General features: G+C 44.3%; 1 protein-coding gene across 4 annotated transcripts in view; it reads right to left on the bottom strand.

Annotated features, from left to right (window-relative positions):
• The window catches only part of LOC110521846 (discs large homolog 1-like protein), a 188766-nt gene that overhangs the window by 136154 nt on the left and 25076 nt on the right, over window positions 1-27536 (bottom strand). The window contains exon 1 of one of the 4 annotated variants that reach the window (XM_090232127.1): window positions 856-2378. The exons of the other annotated variants lie outside the window; for them this stretch is intronic. Within the exon in view, the coding sequence (XP_090088253.1) occupies window positions 856-1104 (249 nt within the window). The 5' untranslated portion in view covers window positions 1105-2378. Of the gene's footprint in view, window positions 1-855; window positions 2379-27536 lie in introns of those variants that run through there. 4 annotated transcript variants of the gene reach the window in all.

Genomic DNA, 27536 nt, shown 5'->3' with positions numbered 1-27536 from the left:
ATAACGACATGTATGAAGTGTCCATCCCATGCGTTGTGCATGAAGTATGAAAAATGATTAAAGTGTTTTTGTTAATAGAGGGACATGATTTTAAAAGCCATAAAATATCATTGTTTTACATTAACGTTGCACACTGACAAGTCACGCCCCTGAGTGAGGTAAGAGAGCGTGTTAGCCTGACGGAACCGCCCTTTTCAACAAACTGTATAAAATGATGGGTTAACAATGAGCATATAAGACCGGAAAATACATTTAAAGTGGTCTGACCTCTGACTCTCAACATGAGGTAGAGACAAACTCATCAGCCATACCAGTGATTGTCCGGGAGGGACAATCACTGGTATGGCTGATTAGCCGTTATACTACTCTACTCAAACCATCGTATTATGCTATTCTCATCACACAACTGGGAACCATGGACACGGCTGGCTAGCCTATCTTCAAAGAGGCATCTTCCAGAGCGAATGAAAGGAGAATCAACTCTGTAGTTCTGTTCAGGACTGCATGACAAGTCACCGGATACCGAACAATGGCAGAGGAGAACAACAGTAGAAGACTTGTTGGAACCCTTGTGGACAATCAAGGGTGGGGCTCTCGCCACTGCTCCCAGCACTGACAGCTCTACTACATCTACTAGAAATAGACACATTGTTTGCCACACAAGTAGCAAAGACCACAGTCTACACAGCAAATATCAAGCCCAAACAATTGAACACACCAGAATCGTCCCTTGCCTTGTCCACAACACTGAGTATTACCAGTCAACAAAAGCAGGGATTCCACATTGCGATCACATTTACAGTATCACTGTTGGTACTACAGGTGTACATGTACAGGTATGTGAGCTGGTATTACCTGTGTGCCTCCAGCCGTGATGCATTCACTGAAGGCGTTTCTCTTTGAGATGAAGGTGATGAGCTGCTGCCAGCGAGATGAGGAAAAGGAGGAGGAGGAAGGTGAGCCCGTATTGTGTTCTGAGTGCAGTTCTTCTGAGGAGCATCTCTTGGGCCCCTGCTTCTGTTTCTTGGGACCTTCCTGGCCCCCGCCCCCACTGCTTCGCCCACCCCGCGGGAACTGAGTGTTGCTACCAAAGATGAAATTCATCTTTGGAGTGAGCGAGCAGATGAGGGAAGGAAGAAGAGGAATAACAATCCCCTCTTTTCTTCTCTTACCTCAGGGCCAGGAACAAGAGAACAGCTGGCCTATGGAGCGATTGAACCGGCAGCCACAGAGGAGAGGAGAGAAAGAACAAGAGGAGGAGGAGGTGGGGGGCTGTGAAGGCAAGGATAAGATTACTCACTGCATCCTATTGAGCAATAAGAGAGAGTAAAAGTCCAAAGGGTAATCCATTAGTTTGCAACCTACAGACAGACAAACAGCCCCGTTGGCATCTTTCTTTCCCTAAACAGGGGGACACACCAGACGCCACATTGTCAATAGCTGGGAAGGCAGTTTGGACCGAAAAAGACAGATCGCACCCCCCAAAAACTCCCCAGAAATAGAGTCTTCTTCCCTTTCAAGAATGATAGCACAAGAGAGTGGGCCTGTCGAAAAGTCAGGAAATAGGCTTGATTACCTCACAAGTCTTGGAGACAGAGCAGGGAGCTCTCTCTGTATTTCTTCCTCTCGCTCTCTTTCCTTCCCTCTCCCTTGCTTCCTGGTTGTAAGTGGACCTCCAGTAAAGTGCAATCAAATGACCAGGACTCAATCACAGCACCTCCTTAGGAGCAGAAGAACATCTCTGAAACTCCCCCCTCTAAACCTACACACTTACATTAAATATAGATAGAGGGAGGGAAGAGAGAGAGACAGAGAGATCCATCCCGAGCTCTGATCTGAAGGCTGGGTTTTCTACTCCTCTCCTCTTCCTCCTCTACTCACCACCCTCCTTCCCCTAACTTAGTCCCAGAAGAGTTTAACTGTATTACAACTCATCAGAAACCTTTGTGGCCACAGGAAAGCTTTCACAGAGAGCAGTCATTGATTGGGCCCACTCCAGGTCCATTGTCCAGGCGTAGAACCCAAGCCTCGCTTCACCAGACATGATTACGGAAGCTGTTGACGCCCCTGCCAGCAGACGAATTGCATAACACTGAAACCCAACACCTCTTTCTAAACATGCTAGCAGGTCCAGAAGGGAGACACAGATGGAGAAGAGAAGAAGAAGAAGAGAGTCAGTGAGATGCCGCGGACACTTTCCAGGTGAGTGTGTTTCATTCAGGAAGGAAGTATAAGCCGTTAGCCAGTCCAGTGTGGTAAACGTTGACTTTTGGTCCTGCGTGATGGTGAGTCTAGGTGTTTTCAGACACTGCGGCTCCCTGGTCTCCCACACACACACACTGCTGCCGTCGATCCAGAATGGAAAAACAACAGTCTGTGCCAATATGAGATAGAAAAAGGAGAGACACACTCACGATCCACGTCTGTGCGAAAGCCTGTTGATTCCCTATCTTCTTCTCCTCTTACTCTTCTCACACTGAATTAGTAGAAGCATCCTTCTGCTTCTCCATTCAGAGCCGGAGCCTGCGCCACAGGTGTCAAATGTGGTAAGAGCTATTGTCACAGCTTGTTCTCCTTCTCCCTGGGGACCAGCTCCATGGCAAATCAGCTTTCACATCAAATAGAGCCGCAACCTCACCAACAAAGCTCCTGCCTCCTCCCTGCCTCCTTTCCTGCTCCTCCTGCTCTAAATATATTATCCAGAGCACAGCAAAGAGGGGGAGAGAGTTTAAATAGGACTCCTCTTCCACATATCACTGTGCTGTCTGTATTCACATGTAAAGACACCTACAGTCAGGTCTGGATTATCAGATCAGCCTCGCTGTAGCTGTACTGTAACTAGGAGAAATAAATGCATCTCAGGGCTTGACATTAACTTTTTTAGCCACTTGTTCTTAGGACATAGCTCAAGTCACTTGTCCAAAAATGAACAATGGTCTGTAACACCATAAGTCAAAAAAGTTACTGAAAATGGTGTTGTATGATGCAAGGAAACACTTCAAAATAAAATGCATTATTATCACTGGTATTGACAATGGAAAGCTGCTGCTGATCCCATGTATTATATCTCCTGCCATTGTGGCATTGAGCAAGGCACTTAACATCCCAAAAAGTAAAATACTATGGAGCAAAAGCCTGTACACCAAGTAGCTCTCCTAGAGGAAGGTTGTCTGTTATTCTGTATTTAAAAGGGTTTTATAAGGTTCTTGGTATATCTAGGGAGTTGCACTGCCATGCCTCTGTTGTGTTTGAGTTGCCTAAGCCAACTAGCTTTTCAATGTGTGTTCATGTTTTAATCTCATTCACACACTTATCAACAACGGGCAATTCCACAAAATATAATAACATGCCACTTACAACACAATCAGACAGTAGCGTAACCAAGTTATAGGAAAGCAACCGTAATACAACAGTCTGCTTCTCTAGGAGTGTATACTGTATGTACAGCCCTCTTCTCCACACTAAAACTAAGTGTGCAATGTTGATTATAAGTATTTGAGGTGACCGGGAAATTAGTGTATCTTAACAGGGTGAGGAGACTGGTGGTTGTAGTTCTGGGGCCTGACCAGTTTGCACAGCCATTCTGGGCAAGTAGCAGAGATAATGTCAGTATCCTTCCTGTATGACTGGTGGGGTATTGGGGTTGTGGGGTGATCAATTTCCATTTATACAGTTATGTGTAGGTTGTCTGGTTGTAAAAGAAAGTCTGTGAAAGGGGTGTCACAAACAGACTTGCCTTTAGACACATAATTGGCCTGTGTGTGGAGTTTTTTATGTTGAATATGGCAAAATGTCCTGCAGGTCATGTCCTACATATTTTTTTATATTCCTATGGATTGTGGGTAGGATGATAATATGATTCAATATTTTTTTTTATTTCTATTCGTTTTTAGATTTTTTTTTTTAAAACAGTTTAGTTTAAGTTAGTTTCAGTTTGATAAAAACATGTATATTTTGTTTTTATATTATTTAGTTTTAGTTTTAGTGTTAGTGTTAGGGACAGAAAGTAGCCTGGGTTGTAGGCCTATAGTTATTTTTTGGGGATGTCAATTCTTGCCACTGGGGGCCAGTAATACATATGGTGACGGGCCAGGATCAGCCATGAAGTTGGAAGTCCTGCCCATTGGCTAAATCAAAATGGCAAAAGTCCTCAATGGCACTGCCTATGCTAACACAGGCTTTTGGCCACTAAAGGTGGCCAGGACATAGTTTGGTTAGGTTTAAATTACAAATCAGTCCAAATATGACTTTGATTTAAAGTACAAGTCCCTAAACGGGTGCAACAAATATGGTGGAAGGAAACTCTCTTGCCCATGTTTACACCAATCCAATGCTTTTTAACTTTAGTAGTAGATGGAGGAAGAATCAAGTACATTTACTTTTATCTGACAGAAAAAGAGGAAACAACAAATGAAGTCATGGCACATTTGACATGTTATGTAATATTTTGTATCACTGACTAACCCCTTCAAATAGGGTTAATAAAAACACAAGAAATCTGTTTAATAACCAAACCAGAAAATCTTGTTTGATCTTCAAGAAAACTCTGCTTCCAGAGGGGTGGTCATTCGGTTTCTCAAGCATGATGAGAGTTGCCCACCGACAGAGAATATTCTCTCCACAAACACTTGGGATACAAGGGCAGAAACCAGATCCAGTGCCACAGGGCACAGCTTTGAATAAACAGCTATCTTTGCCTGCCAGAACAGGAGAGGTGACGCTGTAACCATGCCCCCCTCTACCTCTTCCCTCATCAGTGGCTCCATCTCTGTTCAGCGAAGTGCCAGAGACACACTTGGATCCATCAGGCAAGCTGATGCAGGGGTTGAATTGAAGGTGGCTGCCAGAGGATTCAGTATACATGCAAAGTGCTCACGCAGTGACTTCGGGAGGACCTGTGCCAACTGTTTTGCAACAGTAGTTGACTGTAAGTGTGCCTCAAAGTTGAGAAGTCACGGTACCACGTCAGACATGAACTGGCTGTCAGTTTGAAGTCCGGTGTGGATTGCGAACGGCTCCAGCAACTTCACAAGCTGCTCAGCAAGTTGGTCGGTATGGATTGCGAATGGCACTAGGAACTTCACAAGCTGTTCTAGCTTGTCCCAGTCCCGCTCTGTGCTCGCCCTCAGATTTCTTCCCTGTTAGCTAGTGATAGTGATGAACAAGCTAGGACTATTTGAAACATCGGCATCTACTGGCAGCATTTACCCACCAGATTCAGAAGTTCGAAAAACCCATTAGAAATGTTTTACTTGAAAACACCATTCGATTTTTGAAAAGAGATTAGAAGAAAAAAACTAAAACGATTAATATTTTCTTATTTCAATTTACTAAATAGTTGTTAACTTTTGTTTTTATCTTAGTTTCAGTTTTCATTTACTATAATAACCTTGCCACACACACATACATTTGAAGATGATCTCTGGGCTTTTATGGACAGTTAATCCGATGGTACGACTACATTCTATCCCCTATCAAAATCTTTTAAACTTTTGGTGCCAACAAGAATGACATAAGAAAGTAGTCAAGACGATTAGCTTGATTGAGCCCTACACCATGTACAGTGGGGCAAAATTGTGCAATTGTGCAAGTTCTCCCACTTAAAAAGATGAGGGAGGCCTGTAATTTTCATCATAGGTACACTTCAACTATGACAGACAAAATGAGAAATAAAATCCAGAAAATCACATTGTAGGATTTTTAATGAATTGATTTGCAAATTATGGTTTCTAACAGAAAACAACATTGTAAGTGTCCCACGGGGGGGGGGGGGTCTATATTGACATGCTAAAATTGCCACTGATTGTGTCCATACACTGCTACAGTACATGGATATGAGGTAAAATGTTGCTAGATTCATGTGTCCTCGAAGAATGTTACTAGCACATTGATAACCACAGCTACAGGTGGTGTCATTGGAGTCTACCTCCCAGTCCTTCCCGCTATGTTACAGGAGGCTTTTCTTGAGACCTTTTACACACAGTATGCATGACCATCCGTGCCCAGTACACAATACACGTGAATGACACACAGGCATACAAGCCGTTACACTTTCCTGTACCTAAATTATCAGTTACATACTGTACTCAGGCAGACAGCGCAGCTGTCAAAACTCTGACACACAGTCTGTATCTGCATCCTCCTTACTTGACCTTATAAACATTGGAGCTGTTAGATAATGCGTTGCCAATTAAATAAGTACACCGGGCATGTTTATTTGATGAGAGTGATGCTGTAGACCGCTGAGTGTTTCCGACTGAGTAAAAAGTATTTATCTTAGCTCAGCTCTCCACTGTGAGCACTGACAGAGATATGCACTGAGTTTACAAAACATTAAGACATAGACTGGCCAGGTGAAAGCTATGATCCCTTATTGATGTCATTTGTTAAATCCACTTCAATCAGGTGTAGATGAAGGGGAGGAGACGGGTTAAAGAATGATTGTCAAGCCTTGAGACATGGATTGTGTATGTGTGCCATTCAGAGTGTGAATGGGCAAGACAAAAAAATGTAAGTGCCTTTGAACGGGGTATGGTAGTAGGTGCCAGGCGCATCGGTTTCTGTCAAGTACTGCAATGCTGCTGGGTTTTTCAAGCTCAGCAGTTTCCCGTGTGTATCAAGAATGGTCCATCACCCAAAGGACATCCAGCCAACTTGACAACTGTGAAGCATTGGAGTCAACATGGGCCAACATCCCTGACGACTGCTTTCGGCACCTTGTAGATTCCATGCCACGACAAATTGAGGTTGTTCTTGTGGCAAAATGCGGGTATTTACAACTCAATATTAGGAAGGTGTTCCTATTGTTTGGTATACTCAGTGTCTATGCAAAGTAAAATTGTATCTCCCTGTTGCAGAATGTGATTGTTCCAAAATGTGATTGTTACTCAACAGGACAGTTAACCCATGCTGCCCTCAATCCAAAACGCTCCCTGCTAATTATCTATAGGCTATATTTCAACTTGTCGTTTTGAAATGATTGTCTAACACGTTTTATTTTCTAACAACAGTTTGAATTGAGGTGTGTTGCACCTCCTCATTAATTCACATAGAAGTAGCCCATTTCACTGTTGCAAACAATTTATGTTAGAGGCTTTACTAAACCATACAAACTTCTCTCTTCGATGAGAGCCTAAGCACCTCCCCAGTGTTTTCCCAGATCAAGTATGCAGATATTTGCGCAGTCTAGCACAAACATTTTACCCCTGGCAACTTTGGACATGTGTGTGTTCCAATCAAAAGTAAGTGCCTTATTTCTGTATATCGTGTGGTCGTTTCTCCTGTAGCATACCGTATGTATGCAGCATATTTTTTACAATTGTTTTATTCACGTTTTCAAGTGCTTGTGACAAATTATTATTGCACTGATTGGAATGGACACACATTATCTGTGTAAAATACTTTTTTGAAGGTTGTATGTACTGATTATGATGAGCTAATGCTGAACTATTTGCCAGCTATGTGTGGCACCATGTTTGTTGACATTTTACAATGCATTCTGACTGAAAACGTCTGTCAGACCAAAGATGTTATAGCAAAATGAGGTGAGGGATGATTCACTCATCTTTTGAGTAAGATCATCAAGGGCAACAAACCCCTGAGCCACTTCCCTTTCACCCCTCCACCATCCAGAAGGCGAGGTGCATCAAAGCTGGGACAGAGAGACTGAAAAACAGCTATCTCAAGGCCATCAGACTGCTAAACACAAATCATCTTCTTTCAGAGAAGCTTCTGTCTACAGAAACTCAAATTACTGGCCACTTTTTAATAAGTGGATCACTAGTCACTTTACATAATGCCACTTTAATAATGTTAACATCTCTTACATTTTCTCATCTCATATCAATATACCATTTATTGCAACTTGCCTATGCCGCTCATCCATATATTTATGTACATATTCTTATTCCATCCCTATAGATTTGTGTGTATTAGGTAGTTGTTGGGGAATTGTTAGATATTACTGCACTGTCAGGAACTAGAAGCACAGGCATTTAGCTAAACTCACATTAAAACATCTTAAGGATTAGCCCTTTTTTTCAATTCTTGCCTAAAATGACATATCCAAATCGAACTCCCAGTAGCTCAGGCACTGAAGCAAGGATATGCATATTCTTGGTACCATTTGAAAGGAAACACTTTAAACTTTATGGAAATGTGAAAGGAATCTAGTAGAATATAACACACTAGAACTGGTAAAAGATAATATAAAAAGAAAAAGCGTTCTTTTGTATTTTTTTTGTACCATGTTTGAAATGCAAGAGAAAGGATGTAATGTATTATTCCAGCCCAGGTGCAATTTAGATTTTGGTCACTAGATGGCATCAGTGCATGTGCATAGTTTAGACTGATCCAATGAACCATTGTATTTCGGTTCAAAATGTTGTATCTTGACTGCCCACATGTGCCTAGTTTGTTTATTAACATTGGCTAACCATATGTATGTGACCAATAACATTTTTATTTTATTTTATTTATTTACTTATACATTGCACAAACTACCCATCGGCAGAATTATTTTGAATTGTGTTATGCTGTCACCACTTCTGTGAATGTCTGAACATCCAAAAATAAACTGGTCACATTCAGGACACAATGTTGTAAGGACTGTGTTTGTGCAAAATGTTTCTGTGTTGCCAGCTCAAACGCTGACTGTTGCGTCAATCGAAACTGGACATTCTAAATAAGCGTTCTATTCACACCGGTTTGAGCGTACGGTGCAGGGGCTACTGTAGAAAGATCACGCCTGTGTGTTAGTACATGTTAAAAAGGCTTCTGATTTTTGGAATTTCCACTTTGGACATGTCATACTTGACATGTATCAACCGTTACAAAAATATCCATTAATTATAATCCACTAATAATTCATATTTCCTGTTACTGCAGGATTTTTTTTCCCACCATAGCAAACTGGTTTAAATTAAGATCTTACATCATGCACATTTTCCAGAACGTTTTTTGAGTTGATCCATGTTGCAGATACAGCACAATAATAAGGAAGCTGGCCAAATTATGTTCACGGTGTAAGTACCCCACGTAAACTGTGTAACTACATTGTATCTGCGCAACCAAGGAGGTGCAACATAATTAAATGAACATGTTTTGACTGTAACCCATTGCTTTAGCATACGAATTGGTCAGATTTCCAAGGTGATCCCAACAGAGAAACGTGTACTCCGGTACAGTACACCAGTAAGGTTGAACCTTCCAATCTCCTGTTCCATGTAACCCAGCCCAACACTGCAATACAGCCTGCCTGGTGAATGGTCTGCTCAACAGTCTACAGCCTTAGGCTCTTTTCACATTGACGAGTGTTAAAGAGATTCACAAGATATTCACGAGTGACATCACTGTAATGTAAATGTCCACATTGCTTACGTCTCGACCGCGACCTCCGGAGGTGAGCCTTCCTCGAGAGCAGTGGCAGTCGGGTTGTTTAAGATTAGGGAGGACAATTATTTTTTTATGAGCATGGCCTCGTTTCTTTTACAGCATATTGGGTGACTGTCTCTTATATTCCATTCACCCAGCTCAATGTAACATTGATAGGTTTAGGATACTACATGATACTAACATTTTCCCTTTAATCATCATGAGGTTGCTACAACCTAGCCTATGAATTCTAGTTTATGAAGTAGGTGCTCAGGTCGAGAGACAAATTGGAGTAATCAAGGTGGCAGACACATTCAACACTGCCTTGAACACTCTTACTTACATCTAGCTCATCTAGCGTGTAATTATTAGTCCAAAGATTTGCAAACAAGAGTTTCTATTAAACAGATTCAGATAGGTTTAGCCCGGTTTGCTTTCATTTAAGAAACGTATAAGAAACAGAATCAGCGGAATAAATACACCTCTGATCACCCGCACACACAGTTCACTTTCATAGCAGCCACATAAAAACAGCATCATCACTTTGTTAGTTGTATAATTCCTTCTCGCATCTACGCAGTCTCCTCCCGTCATCTTTTCCCTTCGCTTGTGGACTTCAGTACACGACAGCTGTCTGACCAGGTGAAAAAACCTTTCCAAGCCTAACCTTAACATAACCGCTACTCCGCTACACCCAGCGTACATCGTTGTCACTCTGGCGGGCCCCATTGGCAATAAATTAATAAAACCTAAAGCATACCTTGACTTGGAAGAGTTCCAGTGTTGGATAGCCTTAGCCAGCTAGCTAACATAAATAGCATTCCTTCCTGTTCGTTCAGGTATTTGAGTGGGCCAAATTTAATTTGTTCAACATGTTCAACTATTGTATTTCTCTCTCTCACCACATTTTATGTCCTGCTGTGCTAGATGGCTTTACCTTATGCTTTCAGTACTAGATTCATTCTCTGATCCTTTGGGTGGACAACATGTCAATTCATGCTGATGATAGGTTGGAGGACATCCTCCGGAAGTTATAATTACTGTAAAGGCCTATGGAAGGATTGAGAACCTAGCTTTTGTATTGAAGGAAGGAAAATAGCTGTCCTCAGGCTACATCATGATGATATCCAGGGAGTGCTGTTGAGGCTACTGTAGATCTTCATTGCAAAACAGTGTGTTTTAATCAATTATTTGGTGACGTGAATATATGTTGTATAGTTTAATATAAAAAGGATAACTTTTGTAATGTTTCACTATAGGGGTGCAGCGGTCTAAGGCACTGCATCTCAAATCTAGAGGTGTCACTAATAGTGTCAAAATTCTAGAGGTGTCACTATTCCAGGCTATATCACAACCGGCCGTAATTGGGAGTCCTATAGGGCGGCGCACAATTGGCCCAGCATCGTCCGGGTTAGGCCGTCTTTATAACTAACTTGCCTAGTTAAATAAATAAAATAAACAAATCTTTTTTAAATCACTGAGTAGGATGTTTCTCCTCTGAGGAGCCTCCGAGAGGCACCCCTCTCCGAGCAGGGCAGTGTAAACAGAATTGTCTTGTTGAGCCAAACACTCCTACAGTAAAAATTGTAAGAGCAGAGCAATGTTTTTGAAGACATAGTATAGATATTTTCCTTGTACTGTATTTTGAGACTTGTTTTATTGAGTTAACTGGAATTGCAGTAACAGCCTGTCACATTAAAAATTGTCACCTTAGCTTTAAGGGGAAAAAAGATCAATGGTGTTTTGGCTGGCTGCACTGAGCCATGTAAAACAGTTGATGTCAACTCACAGTGAATTACCCACATTTTCAGTCACAATTTGCTTTTATCACATGTAATGATTTGCATGATATTAATGAAAAAATTAAACCGGATTTGTTGTAAGGTAAGTCTACTGTACTTGTATATTTGTATGAGAGGGGTAGCAAGTCATTTTTGATAGGCTAACGTTACTTGATAAAGACATGTTTTTAGCTTTAGCTAGCTAGCTAGCAGTAACTGTGCTTTTGTCTTGAAGCAAAACAATTATGATTGTACGGATGAGAAAATGAACCCTTTAATAATTGTATTATTCAAGAGTGTAGAAATGTATGGTTAAGATGAAAAGTGGAATGCATAGTTGAATAGTTTGTTGTAAGCATGCTTAGCTAGTGGTTAACATTACTAGGATATGTATGGTCAATTTTAAGCTGCAGTGCAAGAATGTCCTTTGCCAAGCCCTCAAACTCTCTCTCGGCACATGACAGTCCGTTGGTCATGTCAATTGAAAAGTGTATGTACATATTATGAAAATTGAAAGCTCGTCACGGTGTTGATTCCCAACACTCCCATGAAGCACTGCGACCCAAGGCTGGAGAGTTGTTTCAGGAAAGATGGCTGACAAAAATACTAGGATCGAAGGCAAATGTAAGTAATTATAACTTCATAATGAATCATGCAAAACATTTACAGTTAAGAGGAATGCAAATGCATATTTTTTTGTCATAAAGTAGATTTATGAAAATCGCTATTTAGCAAGCTAGCTATATTTAGCTGGGTTTATGGCCATTTTTGACATTTGTATGAATTGTAATTGTGTTGTTTTTATGGACTCCTGAGCAAACCAGCGAACAAGGCTGTTATCTTTTGAAACCCTGTGGATGTAAATAATCTAGCTAAAGCATTTACTGTAAGTTTGCCTTGCTGTTTCAAAGTCTGTCATGTTTCTTTATTGGGGTGGCAGGGTAGCCTAGTGGTTATAGTGTTGGACTAGTAACCGGAAGGTTGCAAGTTCAAATCCCCGAGCTGACAAGATACAAATCTGTCGTTCTGCTCCTGAACTGGCTGTTCCTAGGCCATCATTGAAAATAAGAATTAGTTCTTAACTGACTTGCCTAGAACGCCAAAACAAACGCCAAATAAATAAAGGTAAAAAAAATGCTAGAGATGAAAGATATTTGCCATGCAACTGAAGTAATGTAGCTAACTCTTTTCTTGGTTATTGTGTCGTGGAGGATACAATTCCTGTACACTCTTAGAAGGGTTCCAAAAGGGTTATTTGGCTTTTTGGTTCAATTTAGAGCCCTTTTGGGTTCCAAGTAGATCCCTCTATGGAAAGGGTTCCACATGGAACCAAAAAGGGTTCTTCAAAGGGTTCTCCTATGGGCTGAAGAACCATTTTAGGTTCTTGTAAGATTGTATGCGAATGGATGTGTAGCTATGTAGCTGATCTGTGTATGGACTCTCAAATGTTTGGTATAAATATTAGTTCAGTGGTTTTAATTAGTTTTCGCTGGTTAATCATTAATCCCCAAGAAATTGCAGAAAATGACTGAAGAATATGCGATTGTTACATGTCAAACTGCTATTATGGAATGAAAGTCCAGCTTCAGTACTACTTCACATTGAACCACAGCCAGAGGATGGGTACATTACAGCCACATTGTTTTGCGGTTCTTATTTGTTGCTCATATGCTAAGTATATATTTGTTGCATGAGAAATATAAGGAAAGCTTTGTCAATGAATTACGTGGTAGGCTATCCTTTGGCGGATTCTGTTGCGCGCGACTGATGTCGCATTCTCTAAGGTTAAATATCTCTCCCTACCACAAGTTTCTCCATTTGGGGGGGGGGGGGTATTGGTATCGAACCATTGTCTTTGAGATAGACGGTCCATCGCCTCTCTCTCTCTCTCCCTTCCTCTCTCTAATAAAGAACGAGCATCAGAGCTCTTGTTCACACCAATCATTTGTCTCTCACCTCACAAACATTAATATAAATCAAAGGTGGATGCTCAGTTAGATGACTTGGGAAAAGCCTTGGGTCCATGCTATGGTGGTGGGATTACCGTATTAATAATGATTTATGGGTTCATGGAAGGATTTATGGGTTCATGGAAGTACCATGCACTTATTCACTGATAATATTGCAGGGTGCTGAAATGGTTTCGCTTCAAGACAAAGCTCTCATTTTAATGAAGCAAGTACATTTGAATGAATACAAATACTTGGAGTGTGAATAAAATGTTGGAATTCTATGAGTGAAAACAATAATACCATAAATATACTCTGGGTGGTGGACCATTCTTTATGCACACGGGAAACAACTATTGAGCGTGAAAAACCCAGCAGCGTTGCATCTCTTAACACACAAACCTGTGCACATGGCACCTACTACCATACCCCGTTCAAAGGCACACATCTTTTGTCTTGCCCATTCACCGTCTGAATGGCACACATACACATTCCATGTCTCAAGATCCTTCTAAAAAAAATCCTTCTTTAACCTGTCTCCTCCCTTTCATCGACACAGATTGAAGTGGATTTAACAAGTGACATTAATAAGGGAACATAGCTTTCACCTGGATTCCCCTGCGCTACGTCGTGGAAAGAGCAGGTATTCCTAAAGTTTTGTACACTCAGTGTAAATTGAGCATGTAAAAAATAGTGGCTCTATAACATCTATATCTCTCTCTCTCTCTCTCGCTTCTAATCAATCACTAGCTGAAGCATCACGTCATCGCCACTGAAGCACGGGAACAGTATCCATCACCCAGTCAAGCCTCACTTCCTGCTGCTATTACTGGTTCTTCACCATCAACATGCATACCTCAGAGACAGATGGGCACACTGAACTGGGTTTATTTAGCTCTCTAGAATTCATTCAGAGGGCTACTTACTTACTGCAGCTCAGCTCACGTAACATTGCAGCACAGCTCTGTCTATCTGTCTCGGTCTGTCTGTCCAGCAGCAGCATCACACCCACAGTAGTGGGCTGAGGTCTGTGAGCTATGGGAGCATTGTGTTACTGTGGAAGGATTGGGATGTGTGTGTGTGTGTGTGTGTGTGTGTGTGTGTGTGTGTGTGTGTGTGTGTGTGTGTGTGTGTGTGTGTGTGTGTGTGTGTGTGGTACTCCTGGCGTATAGTGTGGGTGTGTGTTGTTAGAAAAGCAGAGAGAGCGTTCTCATGTTGTGAGAGCAGGACAGGGAGCTAAACCAATGCATCGTCATGACGCCAAAACAAATCTGCTTTACATTTAGCAAAAGTATGACCATTCCTATAAGAATATAACAATGTGGTTTCCAAAACTAAACATGCCTGCTTCATAGAAGTAGTCTTTTAGAGCAGAAAACAGACTTTTAAAAGCAGTTCTAGCACATAAACACTCAACAAACCTCCATACAGCGGTCAACAAACCCAGCTACAAACACCACTGTGGTTTGCTCATTCACAGTGGTTAAAAAAAAAAAAAAAGAGGTCTGGCCTGGAAACCACGTGTTCACTGCATGCATAAAGAGTAAGTGGGCAGTGAACACTGGACAGTTCATCAGCTAAGAGTGTCAGTCAATGACAAGCTGTTAGTCTCACTACGACACAGACACACTCCATACCTACCAATAAAACAGTAGATACATCCTCCCTACCTACCAGTAAGGTCCACTGCAGTCCCTTGGTTCTCCTTATGGTCTTGATTAGGCACCGGCCCATCTTTTTGGCGTTCCTAATAGCTTAGCTTAATGACACAGAGAGAGGTGCTGGGATCACTAAGTGCTCTCTCTGTACTCTGCATAGCACCCAGCCCATCAGGACCATCTCCTAATAGGCTCAGACCCAGAGCACAGCACAATACAACATATAACGAGAGAGAGAGAGGGCTGTTGAATAGGAGGCAATTAGTTGGAATTCAGGGTGGTGCGCTGCTGAAATGTGTCCTCCACCAGTCTGCATTACATGGAGCAGTTGAAGAGAATTAATGTACTTATTGACCTGAACGAGCCATCAGTCCTATTATCACAGCTCTGACTCCTCTACTATTACATATACTAGGCTCACTGGACAGGAGATGGCTACTGATGGGTAGGGGAAGGGAACATGCAATACAAATCGTACAAAAAATGACCGGTTCGCTGAAACCATCACCATCAGCCAAACAGCTCATCGGTCTATTTCCAAGGAGGACATTTTTCATGACACAAAGCTTAGGCTACTTCCTGGATGAAAATGACGTTGAAGGCCTCCCAAGTGGGGCAGCAGTCTAAAGCACTGCATCAATACAGGCCCGAGTTTTGATCCCAGGCTGTGTCACAACTGGCCTTGACCGGGAGTACCATAGGGCGGCACACCATTGGCCCAGCGTCGTCTGGGTTAGGGGAAGGTTTGGCCGGTGGCGGCTTTACTTGCTCATCGCGCTCTAGTGACTCCTTGTGGCGGGATGTAGCTGACAGCACAGCCAGCTACATGATGACAAAGCCACACAAATGAGCAATCCAAAGCCAGAACATCCATGTAAACAGAAATAACATTGCTCTATCTATCTGAAAGCTGGCAAACTCTCTATGGCAACCGTGCCACCTAGAGCTTTCAAAATGTTACAGCAACATTTTGCAGGAATACTGAGAATAGAAGAGCTACAGTAGAAATGTCGCCATTAACGAATGAAAGAACAAACTGAATAGAAATACAAAGCAAAATGGAGAAGCAGAATTGACAGTGATGCTATCATTCCGGGGCGAACTAACAGTGTGGTTGGTCGGTGGGTGTTACCTGTAGAAGGGCGTGGTTGGTAGTGTAGAGAAGTCAGGAAAAGGGACCACCTCATAGCCTACAGGTGACCCAGCGTCGAAGACACACTCCAACGACACTAGCTACAGTACAGAGGACAGGGACTCAACCTGTTACTGCAATGAGTCTACACATACATACAGAGACAACTGAAAGAGGGCCACATGCATAGAGCAGCCAGCCAGTATGAAGATCAGTATGATGAGATGAAATCGACACCAGCCAGGATGCTGCCTGCTCTGCTTTGAGATCATTGCTCAGATGGATACTGTAGGCCATGCCTGGGCAATTATTTTCCATGGAGGGCCACTAAAGAGTATATTTTTGCCATTGCGGGCCAGAATCATATTACAGGATTATACATCATGTGTATGACTATGTTGACAGATATATCTACTGCAAATCATGTCCATATATGCTACTTATTTAACTTTTTTTAACATGCACAGAAATAAACCACATCCATGTTCTCCTTTTGGTAGGTCTTTTCATTATTAAACATGCAATGAACTACATGGAGGGAAAAGTACACTGTTCATTCAGCACCGTGGACAGAACTCTTGTTAACAGGTAGGCACAAAAACACAAGAAAGAGAGAGTTCAATATTACATTTAAAACTACTCAATCAGTGTGAGGAGTGAAGTCTCTGATGGGCATTGACTAGAGCAGAGAAGTCAGGTATAGTTCCTGACGTTGCTATGCGCAGGATTGAGAGGTGAGAGTCAGTAAGATTTGATCTGTGCCTTGACATGTTATATTTCATCACTGAACATGTCTGTTCACATAAACTCAAAACAAATAATTTCACAGATCTTCATTGTAAAGCGTTTAAACACTGTTTCCCATGCTTGTTCAATGAACTATAAACAATTAACAACCGTTCCACAGGTGCATGTTCATTAAGACACTAACAGCTTACAGACGGTAGGCAATTAAGGTCACAGTTATGGAAACTTAGGACACTAAAGAGGCCTTTCTACTGACTCTGAAAAACACCAAAAGAAAGATGCCCAGGGTCCCTGCGCATCTGCATGAATGTGCCTTAGGCATGCTGCAAGGAGGCATGAGGACTGCAGATGTGGCCAGGGCAATAAATTGCAATGTCTGTACTGTGAGACGCCTAAGCCAACACTACAGGGAGACAGGATGGACAGCTGATCGTCCTCGCAGTGGCAGACCACGTGTAACAACGCCTGCACAGCATCGGTACATCCGAACATCACACCCGTGGACAGGTACAGGATGGCAACAACAACTACCTGAGTTACACCAGGAATGCACAATCCCTCCATCAGTGCTCAGACTGTCCGCAATAGGCTGAGAGAGGCTGGACTGAGGGGTTGTAGGACTGTTGTAAAGCAGGTTCTCACCCGACATCACCGGCACAATGTTGCCTGTGGGCACAAACCCACCGTCGCTGGACCAGACAGGACTGGCAAAAAGTGCCCTTCACTGACGAGCGGTTTTGTCTCACAAAGGGTGATGGTCAGATTTGTGTTTGTCGTCAAAGTAATGAGCATTACACCAAGGCCTGTACTCTGGAGCGGGAATAGTCCATCATGGTCTGGGGCGGTGTGTCACAGCATCATCGGACTGAGCTTGTTGTCATTGCAGCCAATCTCAACGCTGTGCGTTACTGGGAAGACGTCCTCCTCCCTCATGTGGTACCCTTCCTGCAGGCTCATCCTGACATTACCCTCCAGCATGACAATGCCACCAGCCATACTGCTCATTCTGTGCATGATTTCCTGCAAGGCAGGAATGTCCAGTGTTCTGCCATGGCCAGCGAAGAGCCAGATCTCAATCCTATTGAGCACGTCTGGGACCTGTTGGATCGGAGCGTGAGGGCTAGGGCCATTCCCCCCAGAAATGTCCAGGAACTTGCCTGTGCCTTGGTGGAAGAGTGGAGTAATAGCTCACAGCAAGAACTGGCAAATCTGGTGCAGTCCATGAGGAGGAGATGCACTGCAGTACTTAGTATCTGGTGTGGCCACCAGCTGCATTGACTGTTACTTTGGATTTTGACCCTCCCCCTTTGTTCAGGGACATATTATTACATTTCTGTTAGTCACATGTCTGTGGAACCTGTTCAGTTATGTCTCAGTTGTTGAATCTTGTTATGTTCATACAAATACTTACACATGTTAAGTGAGAGGACGTTTCTTTTTTTTCTGAGTTTACATAGGTTGACCCAAACAGTATAAACATCTTCTGATCATGACTCAGTTTTGTTCATCGAGAGATACATAGAACCTCAGAGGTGACATTGTTTTGAATAGTTCTCCAATCACTGCATCCGACTGAAGATCGATAAGCTCAAGTTGCAGGTCAGTGGGAGCGTTATCCACATTGAGGGTGAAAGGAGAGGAAACCAACAGCATGTCATTTTCCAACACTTTGAAATCCTCAAAACGACGAGAGAACTCACCGTTCAAAGCACGCAGCAGTGATGTATACTTCTCACGCTGGTGCAAGCTCCTCTGTAATTTCAAAGTCTGGGGTTATGCCTCGTAAGAATATCACCAACTGCGCCGTGTCATGTGCATCACTGCTCTCATCCAGTGCCAAGGAGAAATAGGTGAAATCCTTCACCTTGTCTTTCTGTTGTTCCATATTCTTTGCGATGTCCTCAACACCCTGTGTAACTGTTCGTCTTGACAGGGAAACGTTTTCAAACAGATCTTTCTTGTCGGGGCAAAGTTTTGCTACAGAGTCAATTAAACATTCTTCAATGAATTCACCCTCAGCGAATGACTTGCTATGTTTAGCAATTTTGTGGGACAGTGCATAGCTAGCTGCTGCAATTCTGTCGTTTGCTGAATGAAGTTTTGTGAAAAGTCCTTGCTACTTTTGCAACTGAGAAAGCAACTCTTTCGATGCACTTGCCCTCTGCTCAGAAGACATATTCCTATGTTTCTTTGCATGCTTCGTCTATGTCATGTACTGTCATGTTGTGTCTTGTTTCTGTCCTTTCCCTTCACCCTGTCTCCCTCTGCTGGTCGTTGTTAGGTTACCTTTTCTCCCCCTCTTTTCCCCAGCTGTGCCTTGTCTCCTCCTAACTACCTCGTCACCCCTTTTCCCACCTGTTCCCTTTTTCCCTCTGATTAGGTCTCTATATCTCTCTCTGTTCCTGCTCCTGTCCTTGTCGGATTCTTGTTTGTGTTGTTCATGCCTGAACCAGACTATCGTCATGTTTGCTGCAACCTTGTCCTGTCCTGTTGGAACCTGCCGGTCCATCTGAGCCTACGTTTTGTTTTGTTATTAAAGAAGCTCTGTTTACGTTAATTCGCTTTTGGGTCCTCATTCACGCACCGTAACAGAAGAATCCGACCAAGAATGGACCCAGCGACTTCGGATCCTCTCCACTCAGCCGTCGAGATCCAGGGAGCGATGCTAGGCAGACACAAGCAGGAATTGTCTGCTGCTCGGCATGCCGTTGAGACCCTGGCCACCCAAGTCTCCAACCTCACAGAACAGGTTCACCATCTCCGCCTCGATCCACCGGCCACTTCCAGGGCTTTCGAATCTCCGGAGCCCAGAATCAATAACCCGCCGTGTTACTCTGGGGAGCCCACTGAATGCCGCTCGTTCCTCACCCAGTGTGATATTGTGTTTTCTCTCCAGCCCAACACTTACTCCAGGAGCACTGCTCGTGTCGCCTACGTCATATCTCTCCTTACTGGACGGGCTCGTGAGTGGGGCACGGCAATCTGGGAGGCAAGGGCTGAGTGTACTAACCAGTATCAGGACTTTAAGGAGGAGATGATACGGGTTTTTGATCGATCTGTTTTTGGGGAGGAGGCTTCCAGGGCCCTGTCTTCCCTATGTCAGGGTAATCGATCCATAACAGACTACTCTATTGAGTTTCGCACTCTTGCTGCCTCCAGTGGCTGGAACGAGCCGGCTTTGCTCGCTCGTTTTCTGGAGGGTCTCCGCGCAGAGGTAAAGGATGAGATTCTCTCCCGGGAGGTTCCTTCCAGCGTGGATTCCTTGATTGAACTCGCTATTCGCATTGAGCGACGGGTTGATCTTCGTCACCGAGCTCGTGGAAAGGAGCTTGCGTTCTCCGTTGCCCCCCTCTCCGCATCACTACCATCTTCCTCTGCCGGCTCGGGTGCTGAGCCTATGCAGCTGGGAGGTATCCGCATCTCGACTAAGGAGAGGGAACGGAGAATCACCAACCGCCTCTGTCTCTATTGCGGTTCTGCTGGTCATTTTGTCACTTCATGTCCAGTAAAAGCCAGAGCTCATCAGTAAGCGGAGGGCTACTGGTGAGCGCTACTACTCCTGTCTCTCCTTCAAGATCCTGCACTACCTTGTCGGTCCATCTACGCTGGACCGGTTCGTCAGCTTCCTGCAGTGCCTTAATAGACTCTGGGGCGGAGGGCTGTTTTATGGACGAGACCTGGGCTCGGGAACATGACATTCCTCTCAGACAGTTAAGGGAGTCCACGGCCTTGTTCGCCCTGGATGGTAGTCCTCTCCCCAGGATTCAGCGTGAGACGCTACCTTTAACCCTCACTGTTTCTGGTAATCATAGCGAAACCATTTCTTTTTAAATTTTTCGTTCACCTTTTACACCTGTTGTTTTGGGCCATCCCTGGCTAGTTTGTCATAATCCTTCCATTAATTGGTCTAGTAATTCTATCCTCTCCTGGAACGTCTCTTGTCATGTGAAATGTTTAATGTCTGCTATCCCTCCTGTTTCCTCTGTCTCTTCTTCACAGGAGGAGCCTGGTGATTTGACAGGGGTGCCGGAGGAATATCACGATCTGCGCACGGTGTTCAGTCGGTCCAGGGCCACCTCTCTTCCTCCACACCGGTCGTATGATTGTAGTATTGATCTCCTTCCGGGAACCACTCCCCCCCGGGGTAGACTATACTCTCTGTCGGCTCCCGAACGTAAGGCTCTCGAAGATTATTTGTCTGTAGCTCTTGCCACCGGTACCATAGTCCCCTCCTCCTCTCCCGCCGGAGCGGGGTTTTTTTTTGTTAAGAAGAAGGACGGGTCCCTGCGCCCCTGCATAGATTATCGAGGGCTGAATGACATAACAGTGAAGAATCGTTATCCGCTTCCTCTTATGTCTTCAGCCTTCGAGATCCTGCAGGGAGCCAGGTTTTTCCCTAAGTTGGACCTTCGTAACGCTTACCATCTCGTGCGCATCAGGGAGGGGGACGAGTGGAAGACGGCGTTTAACACTCCGTTAGGGCACTTTGAATACCGGGTTCTTCCTTTCGGCCTCGCTAACGCTCCAGCTGTCTTTCAGGCATTAGTCAATGATGTCCTGAGAGACATGCTGAACATCTTTGTTTTCGTTTACCTTGACGATATCCTGATTTTTTCACCGTCACTCCAGATTCATGTTCAGCACGTTCGACGTGTCCTCCAGCGCCTTTTAGAGAATTGTCTTTTTGTGAAGGCTGAGAAGTGCTCTTTTCATGCCTCCTCCGTCACATTTCTCGGTTCTGTTATTTCCGCTGAAGGCATTAAGATGGATCCCGCTAAGGTCCAAGCTGTCATTGATTGGCCCGTCCCTAAGTCACGCGTCGAGCTGCAGCGCTTTCTCGGCTTTGCGAACTTCTATCGTCGTTTCATCCGTAATTTCGGTCAGGTGGCAGCTCCTCTCACAGCCCTTACTTCTGTCAAGACGTGCTTTAAGTGGTCCGTTTCCGCCCAGGGAGCTTTTGATCTCCTCAAGAATCGTTTTACATCCGCACCTATCCTTGTTACACCTGACGTCTCTAGACAGTTCATTGTCGAGGTTGACGCGTCAGAGGTGGGCGTGGGAGCCATTCTTTCTCAGCGCTCCTTCTCTGACGACAAGGTCCACCCTTGCGCGTATTTTTCTCATCGCCTGTCGCCGTCGGAACGTAACTATGATGTGGGAAACCGCGAACTGCTCGCCATCCGCTTAGCCCTAGGCGAATGGCGACAGTGGTTGGAGGGGGCGACCGTTCCTTTTGTCGTTTGGACTGACCATAGGAACCTTGAGTACATCCGTTCTGCCAAACGACTTAATGCGCGTCAGTCGCGCTGGGCGCTGTTTTTCGCTCGTTTCGAGTTCGTGATTTCTTATCGTCCGGGCTCTAAGAACACCAAGCCTGATGCTTTATCTCGTCTCTTCAGTTCTTCAGTAGCCTCCACTGACCCCGAGGGGATTCTCCCTGAGGGGCGTGTTGTCGGGTTGACTGTCTGGGGAATTGAGAGGCAGGTAAAGCAAGCACTCACTCAAACTCCGTCGCCGCGCGCTTGTCCCAGGAACCTTCTTTTCGTTCCCGTTCCTACTCGTCTGGCCGTTCTTCAGTGGGCTCACTCTGCCAAGTTAGCCGGCCACCCTGGCGTTCGGGGTACGCTTGCTTCCATTCGCCAGCGCTTTTGGTGGCCCACCCGGGAGCATGACACGCGTCGCTTCGTGGCTGCTTGTTCGGTCTGCTCGCAGACTAAGTCCGGTAACTCTCCTCCTGCCGGCCGTCTCAGGCCGCTTCCCATTCCCTCTCGACCGTGGTCTCACATCGCCTTAGATTTTGTCACCGGACTGCCTTCGTCAGCGGGGAAGACTGTTATTCTTACGGTTGTCGACAGGTTCTCTAAGGCGGCTCATTTTATTCCCCTTGCTAAGCTTCCTTCTGCTAAAGAGACGGCACAAATCATCATCGAGAATGTTTTCAGAATTCATGGCCTTCCGTCAGACGTCGTTTCGGACAGAGGTCCGCAATTCACGTCTCAATTTTGGAGGGAGTTTTGCCGTTTGATTGGGGCTTCCGTCAGTCTCTCTTCCGGCTTTCACCCCCAGTCTAACGGTCAAGCAGAACGGGCCAATCAGACTATTGGTCGCATCTTACGCAGTCTTTCTTTTCGCAACCCTGCGGCTTGGTCAGAACAGCTCCCCTGGGCAGAATACGCCCACAACTCGCTTCCTTCGTCTGCGACCGGGCTATCTCCTTTTCAGAGTAGCCTCGGGTACCAGCCTCCGCTGTTCTCATCTCAGTTCGCCGAGTCCAGCGTCCCCTCCGCTCAGGCTTTTGTCCAACGTTGCGAGCGCACCTGGAAGAGGGTCAGGTCTGCACTTTGCCGTTATAGGGCGCAGACTGTGAGGGCTGCTAATAAGCGTAGAACTAAGAGTCCTAGATATTGTCGCGGTCAGAGAGTTTGGCTCTCCACTCAGAACCTTCCCCTTAAGACCACTTCTCGCAAGTTGACCCCGCGGTTCATTGGTCCGTTCCGTATTTCTCAGGTCATTAATCCTGTCGCAGTTCGACTTCTTCTTCCGCGATACCTTCGTCGCGTCCACCCGGTCTTCCATGTCTCCTGTATCAAGCCCGTTCTTCGCGCCCCCGCTCGTCTCCCCCCCCCCCCCATCCTTGTCGAGGGCGCACCCATCTACAGGGTCCGTAGGATTTTGGACATGCGTCCTCGGGGCCGTGGTCATCAGTACCTAGTAGATTGGGAGGGGTACGGTCCTGAGGAGAGGAGTTGGGTTCCCTCTCGGGACGTGCTGGACCGTGCGCTGATCGATGATTTCCTCCGTTGCCGCCAGGTTTCCTCCTCGAGTGCGCCAGGAGGCGCTCGGTGAGTGGGGGGGTACTGTCATGTACTGTCATGTTGTGTCTTGTTTCTGTCCTTTCCCTTCACCCTGTCTCCCTCTGCTGGTCGTTGTTAGGTTACCTTTTCTCCCCCTCTTTTCCCCAGCTGTGCCTTGTCTCCTCCTAACTACCTCGTCACCCCTTTTCCCACCTGTTCCCTTTTTCCCTCTGATTAGGTCTCTATATCTCTCTCTGTTCCTGCTCCTGTCCTTGTCGGATTCTTGTTTGTGTTGTTCATGCCTGAACCAGACTATCGTCATGTTTGCTGCAACCTTGTCCTGTCCTGTCGGAACCTGCCGGTCCATCTGAGCCTACGTTTTGTTTTGTTATTAAAGAAGCTCTGTTTACGTTAATTCGCTTTTGGGTCCTCATTCACGCACCGTAACAGTCTAGAAGTGTCAGGACAAGTTGTAGTCTTTTCAAGACAGCGATGCTCTCTTTGCACACTAAGCACACAGCTTTCCCTGATACCTCAATAAAGAAATATTTGGATGTCCACTCTTGCTGGAACACCCTACATTCATTGTCTACTTTCCTTTTCTTTGAAATCTTTGAAAAACTGATTTTTGCCCATTTCTAGCTAGCTACTATTTGTACCTGTGATGTGTGTGTCAGCCTGTCAGTCACTGTCTGTCCTTGTGCAGTTGTTATTTATACGTGACTTCAAAATAAATGTTACACAAGCGGTGGGTGTTAAATCATTACACAAAGGCAGGTATTCATTGGGCTTTTAATTTGAATAACAAATATGTTTTTCAAAACTTTACTATCGCAAATTCTTTGTGATCTGAGCATGATTCCGCGGGCCCGTATCGAATCAGGTCACGGGACGCTTACGGCCCCCGGGCCGGCCTTTGCCCAGGCCTGCTGAAGACAATACTATGAACACAGCACTGAGAGAAGACAGATTTTCTCCCTTGTGTAGAACACCAAGCTCAAAGAGAACATATGAACTCCACACACACCACACACACCACACACACACACACGCACACACACACACACTGACTGATCCCCATGCAAAAATACACTTAGATTGAATCGAGTGTGCAAGATGAACAGAGACAATGTGATGGTGAATGGAAGAAGCATTTCCAGGCCATAGGTATGAAATCGAAAGCATGTAGGCACTCAAGCAGGTATGAAAGTGAGTGCAAGTCCTGAGATGGAGAGAGCTTTAAACCAACTGAAACGTTTGTTGAATGAGAAATGTGTGTGAGCCACCAGGAATATGAAGTGTGATATGTATGTGCACGATGCATCCCAATGGAAATGCATTCAGAGTATCCACACAGCCTTTACAATTTACACAACCACTTCCTGCAAATATGTTAGAATTTTATTTTATATATATTTTAAGAGACATATCAGCTATGAAATTAGCAGATAGACTTCAATACTCTCAAATAACATTTCTTGGAGGGAGGTGGGGTCCATTGATTTTGTTAGTCACTCTCACTCAGATATATTAAACATTTTACTCCAACCCATGTCAAAATGTGTAGAATTGCAGGAAATTAGCTGTAAAACTGCACATGTTTCTCTCCACCACATGGCAAAATGTGTAGAAATTGCAGCAAACTTGATTTATAACTGCAACATTTTCTCTACGCCCTATGGATGTGGGTACTGTACCCAGACCGGAGAGCCACTGCAGTCCCTCATGATGAGATGTGGCCCGCACAACTGTTTTTCACTGTGTATGTTGCTAGTTATTATTACAGTATAATAACTGTATTATAAGTTGAAAATAGTATAAGTTTTAAACCATACGGTATGTAGAGCAGCAGTAGTAGTAACAACCTGATATGGGGGAAGTGATAAAAATACTAGGAAATTCATCATACAGTAGCAGACAGAGTACAAAGTGGTTGTTTAACCCTTTGGCAGATATGAGCACAGGGTTTGAGCATTCTACGGTGGTCGCTGCGCCATATGCTCAAACCGGTGTGATTAGAACAATTTACTCAATACGATTGACGCAATGGTCAGCGTTCGAGCTGGCCACACTTTATTTTCACAGAAACAATTTGCACAAACACAGTCCTTACAACTATATGTCCTCAATGTGATCAGTTTATTTTGGGATACAATGTTCAGACATTCACAGAAGTTGGACCAGCTTAACACAATTCTCATCCAAATCGGAAAATGCAGGCTACATTAGTCCAAGTGCTAACTGAGGAAAGAGTGCGATAACACAAGCGGTCATAGTTAGCTAACTCTCTACTGACAGAAACCATAATATGAATTCGCTAATAGCAATGACTATTTACAATTCATCACATTACGGGTGAGCTCACCAGTGAACGAAATAATTGAGTAAAACACTTTCTAAAAGTCTAAAGTAATCCCAGAGTTTGTGCGATCCGCCTTGTTATTTTTTTCGCTTCAACCAAAGAAGAGGCGACAAAATGAGTTGGGTCTGTTTGCAGTATGCATGTTGAAGGGGGTGTGTCGTGTACAATCATTCACTTGTGGAATCATTCACTTCTTACTCAAAAGACGAGTGAACCTTCCCTTCACCTCGTTTTGCTATAACATCTTTGTATAATGTCAACAAACATGGCTCCACATATAGTTGGCAATTACCTTAGCATTAACTCATCATAATCAGTACAACCTTAAAAAAAATGTTTTACACACATCATACAGTATGTGTCCATTACAATCTGTGCAAGAATCAGAATGCATTATTTGTCAACACCAGTACTTGAAAACATGTGAATAAAACAGTAAAAAAATAAATGATTACCACACAAGCCATTTTCTGATCATTTATTGATACAATTAGCACGTTAGCCGGAAGTCAATGATACAGCTTAGCCCATTAGCTACATACATAAAACAACAACACTGAATGGCTCCGAGTGAGTGTCAGAGGTTACGCGAGTGTTGTTGTTTTATGTATGTAGCTAATGGGCTAAGCTGTATCATTAGCAATGTTTTTCAAAAGGAGACAACTCACAAATGCTGAAATTCTGGGTATGAAAGTCAGGAATCAGATTCTGACAGTGACAATGAAGAACTGCCCCCCCCAAAAACCTTGTGGCCATTGAGAACCCTGAATCGGAGGACCCCTTGCCCACCAACAAAGTCCCAGGTCTCTCTGAAGATGCTGGTGATGGAGGCAGACCAACAGTGGGTGAAATATGGGGAACGGAGGTAGCTGGAAGGCCGCTAGTCATTTCACCCCTCCTGGCCCTGCTGTTGGCTTTGAGGAGTCCCAGTCTGGAGTGCAAACCCCTTGCCATCGCCCGTTGAGGCAGAGTGCTTCAAACTGTTTTTGACAGAGGAGCTGGTGGGAGACATAGTGGAGGAGACCAATCGCTATGCCTTGTAGCTACAGGAGAAGATAGAGTCAGGAATGACTAAATGCTAAATGGGTGACAACCACAATCAGCAAAATGTATAACTTCCTGGTAACAGTCCTTCTCATGGAGAGCATTTGGTCGGGTCTTTTTTACCTTTATTAAACTAGGCAAGTCAGTTAAGAACTAATTCTTATTTTCAATGACAGCCTTGGAACAGTGGGTTAATTGCCTGTTCATGGGCAGAACGACAGACTTGTACCTTGTCAGCTTGGGGGTTTGAACTTGCAACCTTCCGGTTACTAGTCCAACACTCTAAACACTAGGCTACGCTTCCGCCCCTTTGTGCTTTACAAGGACCTATTTATTGACAAGTCCCTCATGTTATGGAAGGGTTTGCTGGAGTTCCATCTATACATTCCCTCCAAAAGGCACAGGTTTGTTAGTTCTTTGTTATGTGTCTTGTGAAAACAGGATCTGTACAGGTCATTATAGTCTAGTCTACACAGGGTCCACCACTGACATCCAACATTATGAGGGGCTTGGTGATGAGCTTACTGGCTCCTCGTCTCGCGAAGGGACACACTTTGTATGTGGACAATTGGTACAGCAGTCCCACACTTTTCCAGCATCTGCTCTCCAAGAGCACAGGGGCCTGTGGCACAGTCTAGCTGAAAAAGGAATGGGATGCTAGAATTTGGAAGCAAGAAGATACAGAGCGGAGAGGTAG

This window comes from Oncorhynchus mykiss, chromosome 4 (genome assembly GCF_057628025.1).
Source record: "Oncorhynchus mykiss isolate SJ-2025 chromosome 4, ASM5762802v1, whole genome shotgun sequence".
Lineage (NCBI taxonomy): Eukaryota > Metazoa > Chordata > Actinopteri > Salmoniformes > Salmonidae > Oncorhynchus > Oncorhynchus mykiss.
This window is presented reverse-complemented; position numbering and strand designations above follow the sequence as displayed.